General features: G+C 40.7%; 3 protein-coding genes across 3 annotated transcripts; all 3 read right to left on the bottom strand.

Annotated features, from left to right (window-relative positions):
• Window positions 1–3,265: 3,265 nt before the first annotated feature.
• Window positions 3,266–8,564, bottom strand: LOC118419700 (transmembrane protein 272-like). Its single transcript, XM_035826232.1, has 4 exons — window positions 8,380–8,564; window positions 7,052–7,117; window positions 6,267–6,467; window positions 3,266–5,149 (listed from the first exon to the last, which is right to left on the bottom strand). Exons 1-4 carry the CDS (start codon window positions 8,417–8,419, stop codon window positions 4,944–4,946), a joined length of 513 nt encoding a protein of 170 aa, XP_035682125.1. The 5' UTR covers window positions 8,420–8,564; the 3' UTR covers window positions 3,266–4,943.
• A 649-nt stretch (window positions 8,565–9,213) lies between these two features.
• LOC118419701 lies at window positions 9,214–12,530 on the bottom strand. The gene is made up of 4 exons (XM_035826233.1): window positions 12,221–12,530; window positions 11,354–11,419; window positions 10,781–11,023; window positions 9,214–10,061 (listed from the first exon to the last, which is right to left on the bottom strand). The coding sequence occupies exons 1-4, from the start codon at window positions 12,225–12,227 to the stop codon at window positions 9,865–9,867; spliced, it is 513 nt and encodes a 170-aa protein (XP_035682126.1). The 5' UTR covers window positions 12,228–12,530; the 3' UTR covers window positions 9,214–9,864.
• Window positions 12,531–13,326: 796 nt separating this feature from the next.
• On the bottom strand, window positions 13,327–18,476 carry LOC118419669 (tumor necrosis factor ligand superfamily member 10-like). Its single transcript, XM_035826183.1, has 6 exons — window positions 18,041–18,476; window positions 17,170–17,209; window positions 16,589–16,774; window positions 15,892–16,027; window positions 15,306–15,434; window positions 13,327–14,846 (listed from the first exon to the last, which is right to left on the bottom strand). Exons 1-6 carry the CDS (start codon window positions 18,272–18,274, stop codon window positions 14,690–14,692), a joined length of 882 nt encoding a protein of 293 aa, XP_035682076.1. The 5' UTR covers window positions 18,275–18,476; the 3' UTR covers window positions 13,327–14,689.
• Window positions 18,477–20,051: the final 1,575 nt, after the last annotated feature.

Here is a 20,051-nt window from a genome sequence, read left to right as displayed (position 1 = left end):
TGGATTTTTCATTCCTCAACAAAGATTGGTGCTGCTCAGTCGAAAATTTGGCTGAGTCCAATTTTCTGTTGGATATTACAGGTAAACTAGTGCAAGAATGACGTCTACCAAGTGGCACACAGATGAACTTTCAAGTTAAAACGTAACCTTCTTAGCGAAGGTAGCTACGAGTATGTTTAACTTAGCAGTACCCTCACGACTCAACACTGCCCCTTCCCTAACCTTTATCATGGAAGCCGCCGCGGTCAATTCCAGCTACGATGTCGAAGTCGAGTTTTAATCTCCACCTGATAGAGGGATAACTTTAACACCGTCTGGGTGGAATATTCGAAGGGCACGCTTGAGTGATGAAAAATTGATCGAATCGTCTGAGAGCGACTTTTATTACGGCCTCTCCACCTTTATATAAGGACAAGTTACGGGAGGAGACGTGCTTAGAGAGGTCGTTGACTACAATCAGTGCGTGTGTGAGTGTTTTGGTTGTATAAGAGGTAGCTTCGGAGTGTTGTCTAAGAGCATTCCTGATGGAAATGAGTAAGAAGGATGTTTGAGGTAGATTGACGCAAGGAATATTCGTAACTTTGGGAAGACGTAACTTGTTTCACAGGCAAACAGACACAGTTCGTGTCTCTCTCTTCCTCTGTCTCTCTCTCTCTCGCTCGCTCTATCTGTCTCTGTGTGTGTGTGTGTGTGTGTGTGTGTGTGTGTGTGTGTGTGTGTGTGCGTGTGTTTATACATGTGTGCGTGTCAATCTGTCTGTTTCTGTCTCTCTGTCACCCTTTCATACACAAACACACATAAACGCACATACACAAACATAGATAGATAGATAGATAGATAGATAGGTAGATAGATAGGTAGACTTGTAAAGTAACTAGTGCATGCTATCTTTGATGCCTGGTGATTTCTTATTCTTTTTGCTAGATACCTGTGTGTGTTTGTGTGTGTTTGTGTGTGTGTGTGTGTGTGTGTGTGTGTGTGTGTGTGTGTGTGTGTGTGTGTGTGTGTGTGTGTGTGTGTGTGTGTGTGTGTGACTTGTGTGCATAACGAGAAGCTTTGGATGGATCCTGAGGATATTTAGTAGTTGGATAGGATCACAAAAACGAAGGTCAAGTTTGATAATAGGCTCCCTAGCAGCTTCTTTAGATACTGCAGCAAAAAATTAATTTTTGATAATTCTTCCTTCATAACTAGAATCGATTCAAGGCAACATTTTTAAGCAAATAAATCATGTTATCTTCTCATAATCTGCTATGTTTATGCATGTTCAAACACATTCATATATAAGATGACCAGCCCACCCAGATCTGCCCTGCCACTTGCTACATTATGTAATCAAACACCATAGGGGGTCTGCCATGTAACCATGGTGACAGCCGCCTGGTCAGGGTCGTTGACCCTATTTGTTTGCTTGAAATAGAAATAGTAGATGAGGAAGAAGAAGAAATAAAGCAAAAACAATATGTTCCCCTTTCGTGAAGGTAGACATAACAAAGCAAATACTAGACTTTAATAATGTCATTTTTATCACACAGATGCCAACCCTATCTTCTTCGTGTGATTTCATTACCACCGTCTATGATGTAGGAAGATTATTTAGTATAGACCAACTTAATCCAAAGGGACAGGTTATGATTCTCATACTCCACAATTTTCCCAACTAGAACGTTCCAATAGACCGTCAGAGGAACGGCAGTGTATTTAACTCGTCAGTATTTGCCGTAAAACCCACGTTAAGGACATTAAAGTTCACTTGTCGTCATAACAAATTGCTGAAAGGCTTTGGTGATTCCTTTGACATATTGTCGTAAAATCACTGGCGTAGAGATGCGTAACGGTATTTCGTCTGGCATATTGTCGTAAAACTACAGGGTAGAGATGCATGACGTTATTTTGTCTGACATGTTGTCGTAAAATTCTGGAGGTAGAGATACATGAGAGTATTTTGTCTGACATATTGTCGTAAAACTATGGAGGTAGAGATGCATGAGAGTAGTTGGTCTGACATATTGTCGTAAAAAAAATTGTGTAGCGATGCGTTTGCGGTATTTCGTCTGACATATTGTCGTAAAACTACGGGACAAAGATCCATTCCCATTACTCTACTCACCCGAGACGGCGAGACTTGGGTATGACGTCATGCACAATCATCAAATCTCGTCGCCAGTCGAGAGAATATGCCGTAAGATTTTTCGTGTCATGGCGTATTACTTACAAGAATTACTGAAGAGAAAGGATTCAATACATTAGACTTGCAGCATCATTTTCACCTGCATTGCAGCAAATTTTTTTTTCTGGAATATCGCACCAAAGCCATCTATTGTAGTATCTCACAAGACTGGGCTGAATTGCGGATTTGTGAGCCAGGCATTCGCAAAGTGGCGTAACTTACGAAATCCAGTGGCGTAAACCACAAATTTAAAAAAAAAAACGGAATTATATATAGTTAAGTGGAGTTCGTACATGGGTGCAAACATGGCACAATAATACAACCCTACATATGGTGTGCTGAGTATCATAAGTTGAACATCCTTTCATCATTGTAAGAGAAAAACATTTTGATGCGTTTATAATCATTGTACATTGGTTTTAAGTCAAGTGCAAACACTGCGACTTCCAATAAGCTGTTCATCAATATAAACGTTAGGAAAAATTGTCACTACCAGCTTTGCAAACATGGCGCAATTCCTAGTACAATATGGCAGAGTCAAGCGCAATACCAGCTTCGGTGAGTGTATAACGGGTACGATGAGAGAACGTTCATGTATGTTTTATAGATGGCTTCATACATACTTGAATATTTACAAGTGCAGACACCCGAATGGAGACAGACGGCTGAACAACTGAGTTACATCCGCAATGACAGGCCTCGCCGAACGAGAAATTGCATTTCTAGTCCAACTCGCAGAAGAATAAATGGAAGATTTAGCCCGAAATCATCCCCGCAATAAATTTGAATGTCAACTTGTCCTGAGCAACGATGGATGGGAAATGATTTTTCTACTCTGGATGATAATCCACTGTCAAGGTTGTTCGATTTACAAAAAGTAATGAATATTTTACTTCGACCCTACCTTTTTTATTTCGTTCGTTATTTTCAGTCGAAACTCCATAACCACGGTGATAGAACAAAAGGACTTTTTACGATTTCGTGATTTTTTTAAACGTTTCACAGTTATTATTAGCAAAATCATCTCTAACATAAGATAATACGGATTTTTGCATTTCGTGACAAATTGGATGTAGGTATATTCGTGAACAGATATTTTTGCAAAAATTACCAAATTTATTTAGAAAGGAAAGCATAATAATACAACAAGTCTTATATTTTCAAAATATATTTGATGATCTTAGTGATCTATATTCATCAAGACTTATAATCAAGATCTTTATGAAATCACTACACCTATCACATGGTGTTGCTACAACGCCCCCTTGCAATACAGAGAGGAATGACAATATATCAAAATGAGAAGGTATTTGCATATGTACAATATGAACAAATGGATCGAAGTTTGTACTTAGTTGAAACTATATCTAATTTTATTATGATCAAGGTAACTAATCTATTATTTACTGAATATTTCATATAAGTTGACTGTTTTGGCCGTTTGCAAATCAAAAGTCTACTAATATTACACAGAATGACAAAATGAGTACAAAATATCACATCTTATAACAATTGTTGATAAAGCAGAATTAACATCTCTCAAACGGAATCATCAAATTCGATAATAGTCACTTTGACTCAATACTACGCAAATCTGCGAAGTTGATTATATAAATAGAATTAATCAGGACACGAATTCACACTTCCATCACATGATAAGTAAAATTCTGTGAATGAAACAAAAACGTGATCATATTAAAATGAAAAGAAAATGATTTTATATTATTATATAGTCGGGATGAATCCAACATGAAATCACCTTAATACACGAATGTATTGTCGAAACTGCATCAATTCCCTGACTCAAATTTACGGCAAACCAAAATGTGTTGATAAATTAAGATGAAAAGAAAATCAGCATTCCATATTGTAACATCGTTGCGATCAACCTACCTTATTTTACATAAATACACAAAAAAATACATTTCATATCATGACATTGTCAAATCAAAACAGTAATGGATCTTCATCTTAGTACTGACCATAATAGTAACGTAATATTCTTTTCTTCATACACATGATTCAAAAATTATAACAAACGTAAGGCAAGCACTGAAAGAATTTAAACGCCATTTCCTTTGATTTTGCGACCGTTGAACGACCATCGACCGAAGAATTATCATTAGTATTTCAAACGAATTCGAATTACTGTAAATGCAGAAACTTTCGCGGTGGATTAATCTTCGCGGTTGTCGCGGCGGCCTCTTCACCGCGAGTATAAAACCACTGCGAACATTTTTCCATAACAGTAAGAGAATACAGTGCATGGTGCTACCGAGAAATTAAAACCACCGCGAAAAGTCCATTTTCCCGCTACCGCGAAATTAAATCTCCGCGAACTTAAATGCATTTACAGTACACTAATGGAGAACAACATTCTGTTACTTGTGAGTATTTCATTGTCTTTCAAGTTATACTTTTAGATCATGCATAATATTGACTTAAGTTAAAGTTTGTAAACCCATAGGAATTCAAAGTCCGTTTTGATCGTTCGAAGGCCCTAGCCAATCACAGGGCTCGAAACGTCTATGAAGCCAAGATAAGCTCGTTCACCATACCAAGTACGCATGTGCAGCGATAGGGGGGGGTGTTCCTGATAGAAGGGTCATTCTGTGAACAAGATCGACGGAGATTGACCGAAAATTTAGTCTCTATAGTTTAACTGTGTTGAAAGTAAAGTGTTAGCATTTTTCTATTGTGTTTTCGTGTTGTTGTTGTTCTTTTTGTTGTTGTTGTAAGCTTTCATAAATCTTACAAGTGTTGATGAATAGGTTTATACGTCGGTGTATGTGTTCTGGTCTCCACGGATCAGCGTGAGGCCGAGATAACACAGCGAGGCGAGCAGTCCTACACCCGCCACCACCCACGTGGCCGTAGTGATGGTGAAGGCGAAGTTGTACAGGACGGGTTGGCAGTAGTTCGGACTGGTTGTGTTGGTCAGGTCTACCACAGGGAAGGCAGGATACACCCAACTTGTTCCTGCGAAACAGCGCTAGTTTAGACCTTTGTGAAATCCTACACTTAAGCTTAGGGCACAACCCGCGTACGCGCGTGCAAATACGTGCTGTCTACGTATACGGGCCAAAACGTGGGCAACTTTTTGGATCCATAAGTTGTAAGTACCGTCTCCGTACGAACACGTAGGGAATCCGACTAATTTTGAAGCACGCAAACACGCCGTAGAACTTTACGTGCAGGCAAAACTTTGTGTGCCATCGGGCTTAGCAGTACGGGCGACGCGCCTGCCCTTTACAGCCTGAACGTTTTCAGAAATACGTGGTTGACGTGGTCTCAAAAAAAAAAACGTACGGACAAATTGCACGTACGGCGGGTTGTGCCCTTAGCTTTATGCTACGATTCCATTTCCACCGTAGGTGTGGAGCCCCGGCCAGGCTTTGAAGCCATAAATTTGTCCCTTGGACTGTCGGACACCGCGGGGTACCTCGAGGTGTTTTCATGATAAGATCTATTTGTCTCCGGTTCCCGGGTTGATTTTAATAGCTTGGAGAAACACATATGATGCCCCATGGGGACACATAAGGGCCACGCCGAAAGTGCAGAAAAACAGCCCGAAAACTATCCGGAGGGGCCCTTTTTCCAAACTGGACCGTAGCATAATGCTGTAGCGTGAGAACTTTTCCTAGACTAGTCTGATTTTTTTTTGCTATCCCCTGGAGCTGTTGACAATAAAGACTGTTATTCTGAAGCATATGTCTATATATATACACAGACAAAAAAATAAAATCACATTTAGTTCATTGGTCCCTCTGTCACTATACGGTAAACGTGACTGCAGAATCACAGACAAACAGACCACAAACAATACCTCCCAGTAAATCTATAGTCTGTTACATGACCTGAACAGTCTTAGCATGAAACTGAACTGAACAGTCTTATTAACGACTAATTCTACCACCTCTGAACTGTACTTCCTGCGTTTACCACCCCGGTAAGTCTGACATTTGCGGTCATCTTCCTACTTATAATCACTAGCTATCACGCACAACAAACTCAAACACTAAAAATATACACTATATGCACCCGGAGTGTAAAAAGGACGACACACACGTGCTACAATTAATAACTCAGTACAAACCTCCGATAAACCAGACGAGAAGGAAGCAGCCTATGATGCCCTGGAAGCAGCACTGCCCGGGCGACTGCAGCACGTCAGGCGGGTCCTCCCCGTCCCTCCTGTGCCGGGCGGTGAAGGTGGGCAGGAGCAGGAAGATACCGTACACGATCAGGTACACGGGGATCATGTACTGGATGGGACAGTCGTGGACGTATAGAGAACCTGAAGCACATATGTGAGAAAGACATGTACGCCGTTTATATCAAAGCTAGTATCTCACTGAGCCCACAATATAGCAACTTAAAGCTTATACGAAAGGAAATTTTTTAAGATGAAAACAAAGCAGATATTGATATTGGATTATTTAGAAATAATCCAATATCAATATTGGTTTAATAAAACTAATATTATCAGGTATGGCTAAGGTCCGGACCTGATACTGAACCTCTGCACCTAAACATGGACTTGGATCTGATTATTAATAAGTCAAACCTGTACCTTAGGTATTGATTTTATGAATACCGTGTATATTCCTTATTTTCATAAAAATCGTGTAGCTAATAATAACGAATGCGATATAACACTTTGTGTAAGTACGATTTCTGACATGTGAGTATTGTGTCGTATTGCTGTTGTTGTTTTCTGTGTGTTTTGTTGTTGTGTACAATCAGGCCACGGACCTGAGCTGTGCTCTACTGGCAGAATAAATAAATGAATGAATGTTGTTTTTGTCGTTCTTTACGTTGTTGTTGTTTTTAATGGTGTTTGTGGTGTTCAAAGTCTTATAATTTTGCACTATTACTCACCAACGACAACCATGGCCACAATTATAGCCAGAGAGACCAGCCGCCAGAAGGTCTCACAGATGAACACTGTCAACAAACAAACACAGGTAACGGGTCAGGTCAGATCTATTACTGTGTACACACTACTACACAGACTCTACCGATTCTGTTATACCCCCTCACAATAGGCGCAATTCGATCGGACGACAAGTTTGCGAGCTCTAATTTTCGAGGAGGCATGACCCTGATGCCGACGAAGAAATGGCAGAGTTCCCCCTTCCCGTCAGGGTCATGACTCCTCGTAATTTAGAGCTCGCAGCCTCGAGCTCGTCGTCCGATCGAATCGCGCCCAATGTGAGGGGGGTATTACGTGCCAACTAGAATCAACGTCCCCATTCCACTACACCGCGATCTTGCTGCGATCTTGCTGCGATCTTGCTGCGACCTAAATTGGACTTTTAAAACCCTTGATTTTATAATTATAATACCATGCAAAATATAAAAGTAGACAACAAAAGATGCAAAGCAATGAAAAATCGTTCGTTGAGCGATCTGTTAATTCTTAGGTCGCAACGCGATCACAGAGGTTGCCGCCCTGTTGGAATGAAGGTATGAGATATTGAACTTTATAAATACAGGTATAGATATGAATGACTAGTGAGTCTTATACATGAAAAAAATATACAAGGAGTATGCATTAGATGTATAACTGACACACATGTACGTAGTTGTGTGGGAACCAACAGCTTCCGATTGTGTATACACTCACTTAATTTTTTCATCTCACGTCAATCAAAAGACTGAGTATACACTCACTAAATATTTTCATCCCATGTAAATCAAAATTGGATTAACTACCTTGGTGTCATACGTGCAAAAACAACGTAAACCTGCCTCCCCAAAACCCCCGCTCACGCCCTCAGTATGCGACACGGGAGTTTGAGACAGACTTTTATCTACAATAAATGACAGGGTCAACTTCCTGACGTTCCAAGCACTTTGGTAAGTCAGCTACACTTTATACTTAGTCTAGCACGTGTGTACTTCTGCATCAGTATCGTACTGAACAAAACACTCTGCCGAGAGCATAGGTTCGCACGGTGTGGCACAGGTAGATGTGTTCTGACATAGGAACAGTGAGTGCATAGACAAAAAGTTTGTGCAATGTAAGATGTCAATTCCACATTTACATCTACATGTATCTATTTACATGTTTCAACACTAGGAGCATACACAACTTCTGTGACGGATACTAGTTATGCATGTCACCACTTACAAACTTGCCATGCCTCCCCCCTCCCCACACAGACATCACTGTATACAGTAGCTTGTTCGTGTCTACTACGTACCTGTTCTAGTCGACCCCTGTTCGCCCATGGTGCTGTACATGTGTCAGGACGAGTCGTCCCTTCAGCATTTGTTCAACTAGGACTAATTTAGTCCACCCAAACAGCACAGAAACGCCGCCGTCACTGAGTGAAACTTCAGCCGTTACCTTTGACCCTGCCGCGGTATGACACGCATACACACAAGGCCAATGAACCCTCTCGAGACAGGCATGTGATACATACAGGGGACTGTTGTACAGTTTACCATCTATATATTTACGTTTAATAGTAAACATAGCTACTAACTTAAAGGTAAAATAAAAATGATGTTAGCACTTAACGTTTGTGACGTGAAAATGACAGGTAACCATTAAAAGCTGACCGTCACTTGTTGTTCACTCGTTCACTGAGACTTTACCCATCTTATCCTGTTGTTGAAATCAAAGACGGCGCTCTCGCCGTGCTCTCTCTGCGACCTCAAATTTGACAGATCGCTGAATGCAATGTACGGAGAAAAAAACTAATCTTTTTACGCTTTATGTGTTTTGTTGTTCTTTCAGTAACACTTGACATTCTGTATGATATACCTAGTATGAAATCGAAGGTTTAACACACATCCGTTTAAGGTCGCAATGAGATCGCCGTCTAGTGGAAAGGGGGCCTTAGTATTAGAATAGTCCAATCAATACTACACTGTTTGCTGGTGAGCCCTGACTTTGCGGATAAACAACATACAGATTGTTAAGACTTGGTCTCAATCTTGTTTCGCATTTATTGTGCAATTAACGTTAACGTTAGCAATAAACGTATTCTTTGTGTTTTTCCTTTCAAAATTGGCATTTATTTAAAGAAAACAAGATAAAAAATGACAACAAGTGGCTGAAATCACGACATGATGGCACACGTCTTTAGACATTAAACAGTGATTAAAATACAAAAGCGAACCTTACAAAGCAAAGTCAAAATTTACAGCACCTACCCAACAACATCTTGAACTAAATCTTGCACTATTGAAACTTTCTGCAATATCTAACGTGCAATAAAACGTTACATATTTCCGAACCTGATTAATAGCCTACTCCATTGGAACATTATATCAAAGAATTATGTTAGCCCTTATAGTAAGGATGTTAAGCCTTCTTCTATACCTTTACTTTGTACTTTGTTTAATACAATATTTGTTGCTATACATTGTACCATGTACAAATGCCGTGCAACATCCTTCTACGCAGTAACATCCAACGGCGAAACCGCCTGTCTGGAAGTACCCAGCTTTCTCAACCGTCACTCTTAGTTACTGTGGGCGTCGCCACTAACCAGCTGTCAGCCAATGAGAGCATAGGCCTTTCAGTTTTTAAAAGGGATCTCGCATATATAAGGGTAAGCTCATGAATATCTACAAGCAGGGCGGTTAGGAACTAACGGTGTAGGGTACATCCAGGCAGGCAGTTTTGCTGTTGGAGGTCCCTGCGTACGAGGATGGCAATAAAGTTCATCATGATCAAACTACGACATATCCTCTCCATCCTTGCCCACGGAACAGACTACAGTGATGACGCCAGCACATATCCCCAGGGCCAGGGTGATCCACACCAGGGTGGTGAGGGTGAAGGCGAAGTCGTACAGCACGTAGTGACAGTAGTCAGGACTGGTGGAGTTGTTCCTCTCCACAACGGGGTACGCTGAGTACACCCAGACGTTACCTGTGTGGGACAACGATACACAGTATAAGGCTAACGTCACATTTTCAAACCGGGTCCTGTTTGCGGAAACACAAAATAGAAATGTATACATAAACATACACACAAATAATGCCTACGACTATTCTCTTTACGTCTTGTGTAGTTTGGTGATTTAATATCATACTTTTTGTTCCCGAAAGCTGCCCTGTCGGGCCCCTGAGTGGCAATGTGACGTAGGCCTATTGGTGAACAAGCCGCTTTCTAGAATGATTGTTTGTCAAACGAAGGAGGTTAAAAAAAAGTGGTCAAACGAAATTGACCCCTATGGTAAAAAAACGCTTGGGGGCAAAATCTTAATACCTTAATCTCCCTTTCAAGTCAGTTATCTACCACTTAAAAATCACTACCGTAGTATGTCGTTATGAACTTTTTTCACTGGAAAGGTATGGGCATCCAATCATTTACAACTAATTAATTGATTAGGTCCCGGTTTACATAGTATGCACTAATTATCACCACCTAATGTAATGCTAGGTCACCTTTACTCGTGTGGTGACCTATATCCATTGTTTGAAAATAAAAGGTGATTTGGGGATATCAGGTCGATAGTGGTTTCAATTTGTAATATTTCAAAATCTCGAAATATGCACTTTGAAACCACAGTCCGTCGACCTAGATACAGTGTGTATTTTTACACAACGGATATAGGTTACCCCGCGGATAAAAGTGAACTGCCTTACCCGCAATGAACCAGCCGAATAAGAAGCAGCCCACCACGCCCTGTACACAGGAGAAGATGGGAGACTTCATCAGCTGGTCCGGGCTGAGCTGGCTGGCACCCCCGTCCTCCGCGTTGGACTCGTCCTCTTCCTGCCTGCCATGCACGATGGAACCGATAGTCGGCACTAGTAAGAAGACCCCGTACACGATCAGGTAGATGGGGATCAGGAAGTTGATGGGACACTGTTCTCTGTACACTCCACCTGCAAGATATACGACAGCTCATGCATTTTGTGTATTTTTGCGTACTTTCAAACTATACAATACCACCTCTTCATGACCAATGTGACCACTATTGGGTGAATCCTTAGATGATTTCGATTCACACACACACGCGCACACACACACACAGACACACATACGGAAACACATGTATACACATACACACAGACATACACAGACTTATACGCACACACACACACACACACACATACGTACGGAAACACGCACACTCACATGTACACACACGCGCTCGCGGACACACACACACACACACACACACACACACAAGTATATACAAGTAATGTACTCACCTACGATGATCATACACAGGATGATGACGAAGGACAGCAGGCGGCTGGCGTTCTTACACGTGAGGACTGTAGACATACAAATATCGTCAGACATGATAATCTTATTGGCAACGGAACCGGTCAAAATGAAAGTGAAACGTTAACCCACAATTCTAACCAATAAAATTGCCTTCCATCGTGCCCCTACCCCCACGCACCCACGCGCACCGATACAAGCACAGACGCTTACACACACACAGACACACACACGTACAGACTTTCAAACTTATTCAGATTACGCGTATTATGTATATTACCATATAATGTATCGCGTTGTATTACAAGACTGGTAACACTGTTCATCCATGCCTTTCAGCGTTGTCGGTGAAAGCGGAAGTGAGATAGCGATATCTAAACATGGCGTTTTGGGCTTCAATGACAACCGTAATGGTGCCACTACAAACGTTCATGGTGCCACACTACACGTTAGGGTACGAAAATGTCTCCCTAGTGGACTTTAGAATAGTCTGAAATCAGGTGATAAGGGTTCATGTACAGTATCGACCACCTCCGTCAACCTCTGTCTTTCCTTGACCTAATATCGTACACCTGTAAACAATGTCAATATGGTCCTGTTACTTATTTCTAGATACCTTACACTTCTTTCCAGACAAAGTCCTTGTCTTTTATGGATGGGACCTATCTTACTCTGTGGAAATACATCTCCGTCTTCTCTTCAATCTTACTTCCTATCGTACAACGGACAAGTTCCCCTCCCCTCCTCTCCTCGCCACCCCACCCCCTTCTCAGTTCTAACATACAAACAAAATATTTACGGAGTAACCTGTAGTCTTTGACATGTTTGATTCGTAAATCATAGTCACTTACCTTCCATATTGTATCACCTCATTGAGCGCGAAATGGCAAGATATTCCTTCAAACGTTTTCACCCCAAAACAGGAACTGAAACTTGCTGTCTGAAAGTTCGTCCGTTTCAATGTTTGACCCCAACTAGAGGCGGGAAAAACAGTGACTCACCGAACGCCCCCCTCCCCATGTGACATTGATCCTCTTGTATTTGTATCCTCACTGACGTACCAACGGGGTCGGAGTTACTTTCAGCCCAAACAAATATCCTTTGTACTCAAAACAAAAGTTTCCTTTGTTGAATCCCCTGCACTTTAGGGATGGATTCTTTTTCACTATCGTGTGTAGGGTTACGAGTGGATTGAACCCAGTGCTGTAAGCTTGTACGCTCCTCTTTAAGCTAAGAAACATAAAATAAACAAAATAACACAACACTCTGCAAACAGTCCAACATACAGGAGCTTTGTGCAAGCTTGAGCTAATATTTGTCCTTTGTAAACAAACTGTACTTTAGGGGCTACCATTATAACGATGTCCTTGCGTGTCCGTTGCTATGTGTTGACTTCTCATTACCTTGTATTTAATTTGGCCAAGAGGGTTATTAAAATGTTTTGAATACAAGTGTGTATCTGTGTGTTTGTTTGTTTGTTTGTTTGTTTGTTTGTCTGAATATCATAACTGGAGAAGTCGTGGATGAATCTTAATGATGTTTGGTATGTTAGCTAGGAGGTGTTTGCAAAGTGAAGAAACTATTAGATTATGAGCCCCCTGGCCACTTTCCATGGAACTGCAGCAGGACTTTTGAGGTTTGGGCATATTGAAGTAATTGTGAAAGAGTTTTGTGCCATAACACAAGTTGAGGGTGTTCATACATGAGGTACTGGAACATATCGTTGCATTTATGATAAATTTGAATCTAGTACGGGCAAAATGGGCATCATCTTTGATAAAAATATGTGATTCAGCATGATTTTGACTATGTTGGACAATCTTTTGTTGGTCTATTCTGAGGCACAACACATAGTGCTGTGTGTGTGTGTACATATAAGTTTTTGTATTTGCCTTGATTCAAGGATTTGTTTATGTAAACACCACATCACAAAGAAATAAAACAACACTCTGACGTCTTTTCTTTATTAATATATTTTTCACATATAGAATATAGTTGTGGTATACATAAAGTTACCAAATCTGGTACAAAAGTATAAAAATCCAAAATTCTAAAAATAGCATATCTCTGATTCCCTAAACTTGTGACACCAAAAATACAATATTGATATACAAAGAGTTAAAAAAGAATTGATAGGACGCATAAAGAGCTACGTTATATACCAGTACGTGTACATACCGACATGACCAAGTAAGTTACAGATACAACGTTAATCTTACAACCACTGACAAACTTTCTGTACTACACCTATAAACGCGGCACTATGATATGTAAAACACATTTTTCGTGAGTTCTTGTGCAATATTTCTAAATCTAAGTAATCAAGTAAAAAATGTGCATTACAATTATGCTCCCAACGTCAATTATACTAATTTTGCATGCTATTCTATTATAGAATGAAATAAACGATTTTCAAACAATCCAAATAGAATTGCCATGGCCAATTGCGAGATCTAGTGTACAACAATTTCGGATCACAAATGTTAAGTACTATATACATTTAGTAAAATCTCAGACGTCCAACATTTTACATTTTGAATATCCATAAAACCAAGCTCGGTTGTTACCATCTTTCCTGAGACACTAACACATGTCTTAGACTCCTTCTGATGTTCAACATCTTTACTTTCATCCTTCTAAGATTTTACGAAGGGACAATTTCTGTGATTATCACATACAATCGGCATTGCAAAAGAAATGTTAGTGAGAATATTTTCAAGCAGAATATGCTATACATACAAGCCATATCAAATATATGTTGTCTAGCTTGTGCACAAGGAGTTTAGCATAATTTGTCCACTAGAAAGGTATCATTTACGCGGAAATACTTCTTTTTCACCTTCAAATGGTCTAGCTTAGCAAACTACTGCTCTGTTTATTCTTCCTCAAGCACATTCATATACATGGTGACCAGCCCCTCCAGCTCTGTCGTGCCACTTGCTACATAATGAACACCAAAGCGTGTCTGCTCCTTTACCAGTTACCATGGTAAGAGCGATCTGTTCCAGGTCATTGGCCTTATTTGTTTGGAACGGAGGATACGGAAGAGGAAGGAAAAACGGACAAAAGACAATTCGTTTCTCTTTTCTGATGGTAAACATAAAAATATGGGTATTAGCCTTAAATTTTCTTTGAAACTTTTTTCCCCAGAGCATCAATGAACCGACAGGATAAAGGTATGTTCCTTTGTTCGTTCATTTCTTTGTGCTCACTGTGCTCTGCAATAAAATCATCACCTTTATTTGGAAAGAGCGATTGACCCAAACTGATACATATATATATCTGATATTTGACACAAAGCTCTGTCAATGTTACAGTTTTTAGATGAGAAAGGCCCCGAAGTAGCTTGCGGTCTCCTCAAAGCTGACAAAGTCGACGTTACTGACAGCCACGTACAGCTTGTCTCCCTGTCTGAGCCGGAACACGCCGCCTTGGTACGAGGACAACAGCTCGTAGTCTGTGTGTTTACTCCAACACCTGCGTGGTAGGGGAACAGGGGAGGGTACAAGTTTGTTGGTTTGGTCACTTGGCATGGAACTGGAATTTGCTGACGGTACACGTTTTATGCACGTTATCTGCATATGCATTTTGGATTGTATTAAGATAATTGATACAGAACATACTTTGTGACTATAGTAAAGGAAACTATCAGGGCGCGCATCTCTAACAAACGGGAGCGATACGGCCTTCTGACAACCTTTGACCAATTTTTGACGTCACAAATGCAAAAAAAATCTTATATCCAGAGCGATTGCGTATATAACTGAACTATTCAATTGAAAATTGTTTTGTTTTTCGGGTTCTCCATACCATCATTTATCAACTCAACGAGCTTCCATGCTAGAACATGTTTTGACGGCACTGAAGGATCTACTGCTGTAAATTCTACTCTGATCGTTAGTGAAATTGTTGTATGTTGACCTCGGTCATACTCACTTTGTGCGGGCACTTTTCATCAGTTCCTGTGCCACCCGGTAGGTGTCGCTTCTCTTGAAGGTGTAGTGAAGCATCTGAACGTGTTTCCTTGTCTTATCATCATCTTTCATGTACCTGAAGTACAGCTGGCTAAAAGAGCATGGAACGACAAGGTTTATCGTTATTGTCAATGCAAATCCCTGTATATAAATATTTGTCAACTGAAGAAAGTAATAAGGTATCAAATCGTTATAGAGAGTGTTTTGTTGTACAATGTTAGTTATTTGTTTGTTTGTTTACATGTGCTTCCGGTAGGATACTAGAAACTAAGACCTCTAGATTAGCATTACAATGATATTTGGTATGCGGATAGTTGTTGTAAACACAAAAGTCAATGTAAATTTTGGGCCTCCTGGCCGCTGACCTTGGTACTGCAGCAGAACTTACAGTTTCTGTATCTTTTGTCTTGGACATGCTGATAGAGATTACCCCTGATTATTCAGTGGCAGAAAGCTAGCTTATTTGACAGGGGGGTGGTAGTGTAGGTTTAGGCTTTTCTAGTAGCTTGTTTTTAGAGAGAGTTCAGATTAGGAGAGAGTGCAGTCACCTGTATACGTAGTACAGTCCATCCATAGGCACCTGAATGTACCCACCGCCGTACTTCATACCGTTAGCGAGGGTCGCCAGGCCCTGGTCCCACTCCCAGCCTTTCACTCGCACCATGGAGTTCTTCGGGCGAAGTACTGGTCAGGTAAGCATAAAGAACATTATCATATTGTCAAACGACGTTGACCAATGAGAAGGCTCTATTTTGCTATAAACCACTAGTTATTATTACTCCATATAAAAACCTCTTGTCAGCTCCCCACATAAATCTAACATGGTGGTTAATTGTACAAGAAGTGGGCCTAGCAATGAGGCTAGTTCGCTTCGCTCACTCTGTAGTTTATACGGTAGCTACATCATCACCCATGCCTTATGACACCGTATACACATTGATTAATGTATGATGACTCGCCTCGAAGTGTCGTAACACCTGGTCATTTGCTATTAGCACGGCAAATAAACTACCAAGTGAGCGAAGCGGAGCGAGGTGGATAACCAACATGAAATGGGGCCTTCTGATTGGTAGACGTCACCTGGCTATATGATCATAATAACATAATGCACGAAAGCCATGAATTAGGGTTCAGTATAAACAAGACTAAAATTGTTATTAGTAGATGATACACTTTTGTCATCCGAAATGAATGTAATAATAGTAGCAGCATGATTAGTTGAAGAACGCGTTAAGTTATGCGTACCCCTGTCTAGGTCCATTTCCGGATCCGACATGATGGACCCCGTGAGGTGAGCCATGGGCTTGGCCAGGTAGCCTTGGGCCTTCCCACCTCTCTTCCCGCCTAGCTTCCCGTCTCCCTCCCCGTCATTGTCTAACGTGTACAGGGGGCCGTAAGGGGTGAAACGGCCTGTCTGTTTTCTGTCTCGCTCTGGAAAAAATTACAAACGTTATGAAATATCAATTTCATTCAACCATATCTTTTCGTAAATTTCTCAGCATAAACTGAGCAAAAAAGTATATTTGGTACATATTTATATCATAACATGTGTGCTGTTGACCTTAACACTGCAAGCTTTTTTGGTTCTCGCATTGTCTGATGATCTCCGTCGAGAGATTAGTATCTCTAAGTTAGAATGAAGATGACATTTACCGTTTACGTCAACAAATACTACTCTTCTTTTTATCTTGTCACAATCTGTTTCATCTGTTCTTGGATTGCTCTATGCTTATTGACTATTGATATATGTTCTCATATGTTTGTATATATACGCAATTTGAAAAAGATATTTAAGCCTAGAGGCATACTGTTATCAGACAACACACCTTTGTCAGTTGTAATATTCCCCAATGCTTGCGCAATGGCCTGCAAAACAGACGTTAGGTTAGAGGTCAAACAGGTGAAAATGTACGAAGGCTTAGCAAACAAAATCCGGGGAGACAAAGTCAGCGAAGTCTCTCTGGGCAACCGTACTTGTACAAATATCATAAAACTGTAGTAACTGTTTGTTCAATGCACTTTTTTACAGGTGTGTAAAGCTCATTTGTTATACAGTCACGTACACCGAAAGGTGTTGACCGCAGAACTTGTTTTCTCCCTGCGCAATTATTTCACTCTATTGACTGTCAACAAAGGCTGCATGTCTTGCATTACTAAGTACAATGGTTGCGAAACTAAAAACATCGCACGTTCCCATAACATTACTGTCGGTCCCAGTGGAACAAATGGAAGATTTTAGTCTTCCCGTTGCGTAATGTCAACGTAATATGACATCATACGGTTTTCAAAAGTCTTGTTTGGGTCAAAACAAAACTGTCAGAGTGCTGAAGTGAGACTAAAATGAAACACAGTCCGTTCAAAACTTATAAAAACAGGGCGCGGTGGAATAACTCCTGTGTAGTATACACAATACTCTGTTCTCAAAGTTTTAGTACTTACAACCAACAGGTGCTCTGTTGTATGCATAATCTTTAGACCGGAACGCGTGCTTGTGTACATGTACATACGCAATGCGGGTAATGGTTTTGTGGTTTGCCACAAGACCACCAATGACATGTTCATGCTAAAGGTGCATACATGTAGGTCTGTAGAAATGGTAGATTCGGTGAAAAAGGAAGACTATCTCTGATCTTGGACAAAAAATAAAACTGAGGAGCTTTGCAATATTGGGGCACGGTAACTGCACATGCCACTTACATTTTGGACGACAGCAGCTAGCAGTGGAGACGATATCCAGCTCTCGTCCCCAGGTTGCTTCTCAGAGTTTCTCTCCTTCACAACCGTCCTCAGCTCCTCAATTTCGGCGTTCAAGTTCACAGTGACTGTCACAAAACTAACGCAGAGCGCCAACAACAAGGCGAGCTGGAAAAATACTACCAGCTCAAGAAAATGGCCACATCTTTTCTCCCCGTAGACTCCTTTACAGCCCATGATTGTGAACGTCGTTTTTGTGCCAGTATTTCAAACGAAGCCAAATGCATGTCATCAAGTGGTTTTCAAATCCCTTTTTCCAGACGTTCGCCATATGATGTCACGGTAAAATTTGTCTTTGATATAGGTATGACTCAGATTTTGAGGAGCACAGAAAGTCTCGCTCCAACCCCTTACAGCCCCCGGGAGACAAGGCGTTAGGTCCCCGCACAGGTAAACATGTTGTTCAAGTTTTACAACCAATCACTGCACCGCTCTAGTGACCTATGAACTAACAGGGGATTCCCCCCTAACGTCCAGGTGCCTGACGCATCGGGGATTTCACAGTTCCAGGAGGTCAACACTAAACTCAATATTTACATATTTCATAGTGATAACAGTTCCAGAATTAAACCTATTAGAGCCAGGACTAGTTTAGACATACAAACACCTTACTTGCAGGTGCGGCGCAAAGATTTGCAATTCATAAACTGCACTACATGAGAAGTAAAATGTAGTGTTGTTGTTTTTTGTTGTTGTACCTTTCCGTCGTGTTTGTACGATTTGGAGATGAGTCATCATCATGCCTTTTGTCTTTTTGCAGAAGTGTGAGCTTGTTCATACCTTGTGACAAACCCCTGACATTTAAACAATACTGGGATGTCAACCTTGTCATGACACGTCAACAGTAGTGATAGGTGTGGAATATTTTCCATGTATCTCCCTTATAAACGCATGAAAGAGTGTATAAAGCTTTAGACTGTGTTTAGCTGCCAACACCGTAAATGTTGCACTTGTAAAGACTGTTAATTATTTGATTTCTCAAGACCTGCAGTTGGGTGTACCAACGCCTAGGATTGTTCTTTTGTACCCCCCCCCCCCCTTTCATGACATCATACCACAAACTCCACGTGTCTAAAACCGATAACACCATTGCTATTTCTGCACACTTTGTCCCTGTAGGGTCTTTCCCGCCACTTCTACCACCACTACTAGCCGACTTCTTACACATGCTTGCCAATAATATTTCTAAAATTGCAAACACATCAGGAATTTTATCTATTAGCTTTAGGTATTTTCGCGTTATGGTTATCATATAATAAACAAAGAAAAGGTTTCATGTCGTTTTCACTTTATGTCTAGATACAACTTGCAACAGTTCAGGTATTAAAAGTGTTCTTAGAATCTTTTATTGTCATTCATTTTCTTGTTTGATAACTAAGACTATCTAAATTTGTACAATACTATGTCATTGTCACTCCATAAATATATATTTAGTTCTTACGTATCCACTGTCATATATAATGCCTGAACACACAAAATATAGTTGACGTCATATCTGTTATCTATAAATATATATGGCTCGTATATACTCGTAGAACATCGTCCTTCGGCAACACAACCAGCTTCCCAAGTAGACAGCTTCATTAATTAACCTTACGTGATGGCTGACTGACATGGCTGTGTATGGATTCTCAATACCACTGTTACTGCAATATCATTGTTACCACGGAACTACTGCAGTTGTCATGGTTACCACAGAACTACAGCGGTTGTCATGGTTACCACAAAACTATAGTAGCTGTCACGGTTAAGACAAAACTACAGCGGTTGTCATGGTGACCACAGAACTACAGCGGCTGGCATGGTTACCACGGAACTTTAGCAGCTGCCATGGTTACCACAGAACTACAGTGGTTGTTATGGTTACCACAAAACTACAGCGGTTGTCATGGTTACCACAAAACTATAGTAGCTGTCATGGTTACCACGGAACAACAGTAGTTGTCATGGCTAC

The sequence above is a fragment of the Branchiostoma floridae genome, chromosome 7 (assembly GCF_000003815.2).
Source record: "Branchiostoma floridae strain S238N-H82 chromosome 7, Bfl_VNyyK, whole genome shotgun sequence".
In the NCBI taxonomy this organism is placed as follows: Eukaryota; Metazoa; Chordata; class Leptocardii; order Amphioxiformes; family Branchiostomatidae; genus Branchiostoma; species Branchiostoma floridae.
This window is presented reverse-complemented; position numbering and strand designations above follow the sequence as displayed.

Bases quoted from the DNA above. Each gene is read 5' to 3' on its own strand.
- LOC118419700 (XM_035826232.1), bottom strand. From the start codon at position 8,419: ATGTACAGCACCATGGGCGAACAGGGGTCGACTAGAACAG. The intron at 6,468-7,051 runs GTGAGTAATAGT...TATGTGCTTCAG, and splicing joins TGTGGCCATGGTTGTCGTTG to GTTCTCTATACGTCCACGAC. The intron at 5,150-6,266 runs GTTTGTACTGAG...GCTGTTTCGCAG, and splicing joins TCTCGTCTGGTTTATCGGAG to GAACAAGTTGGGTGTATCCT.
- LOC118419669 (XM_035826183.1), bottom strand. From the start codon at position 18,274: ATGGGCTGTAAAGGAGTCTACGGGGAGAAAAGATGTGGCCATTTTCTT. The intron at 17,210-18,040 runs GTAAGTGGCATG...TCTGTTTTGCAG, and splicing joins TAGCTGCTGTCGTCCAAAAT to GCCATTGCGCAAGCATTGGG. The intron at 15,435-15,891 runs GTGACTGCACTC...ATGCTCTTTTAG, and splicing joins GGACTGTACTACGTATACAG to CCAGCTGTACTTCAGGTACA.
- LOC118419701 (XM_035826233.1), bottom strand. The intron at 11,024-11,353 runs GTGAGTACATTA...TATATCTTGCAG, and splicing joins CCTGTGTATGATCATCGTAG to GTGGAGTGTACAGAGAACAG. The intron at 10,062-10,780 runs GTAAGGCAGTTC...TGTCCCACACAG, and splicing joins ATTCGGCTGGTTCATTGCGG to GTAACGTCTGGGTGTACTCA.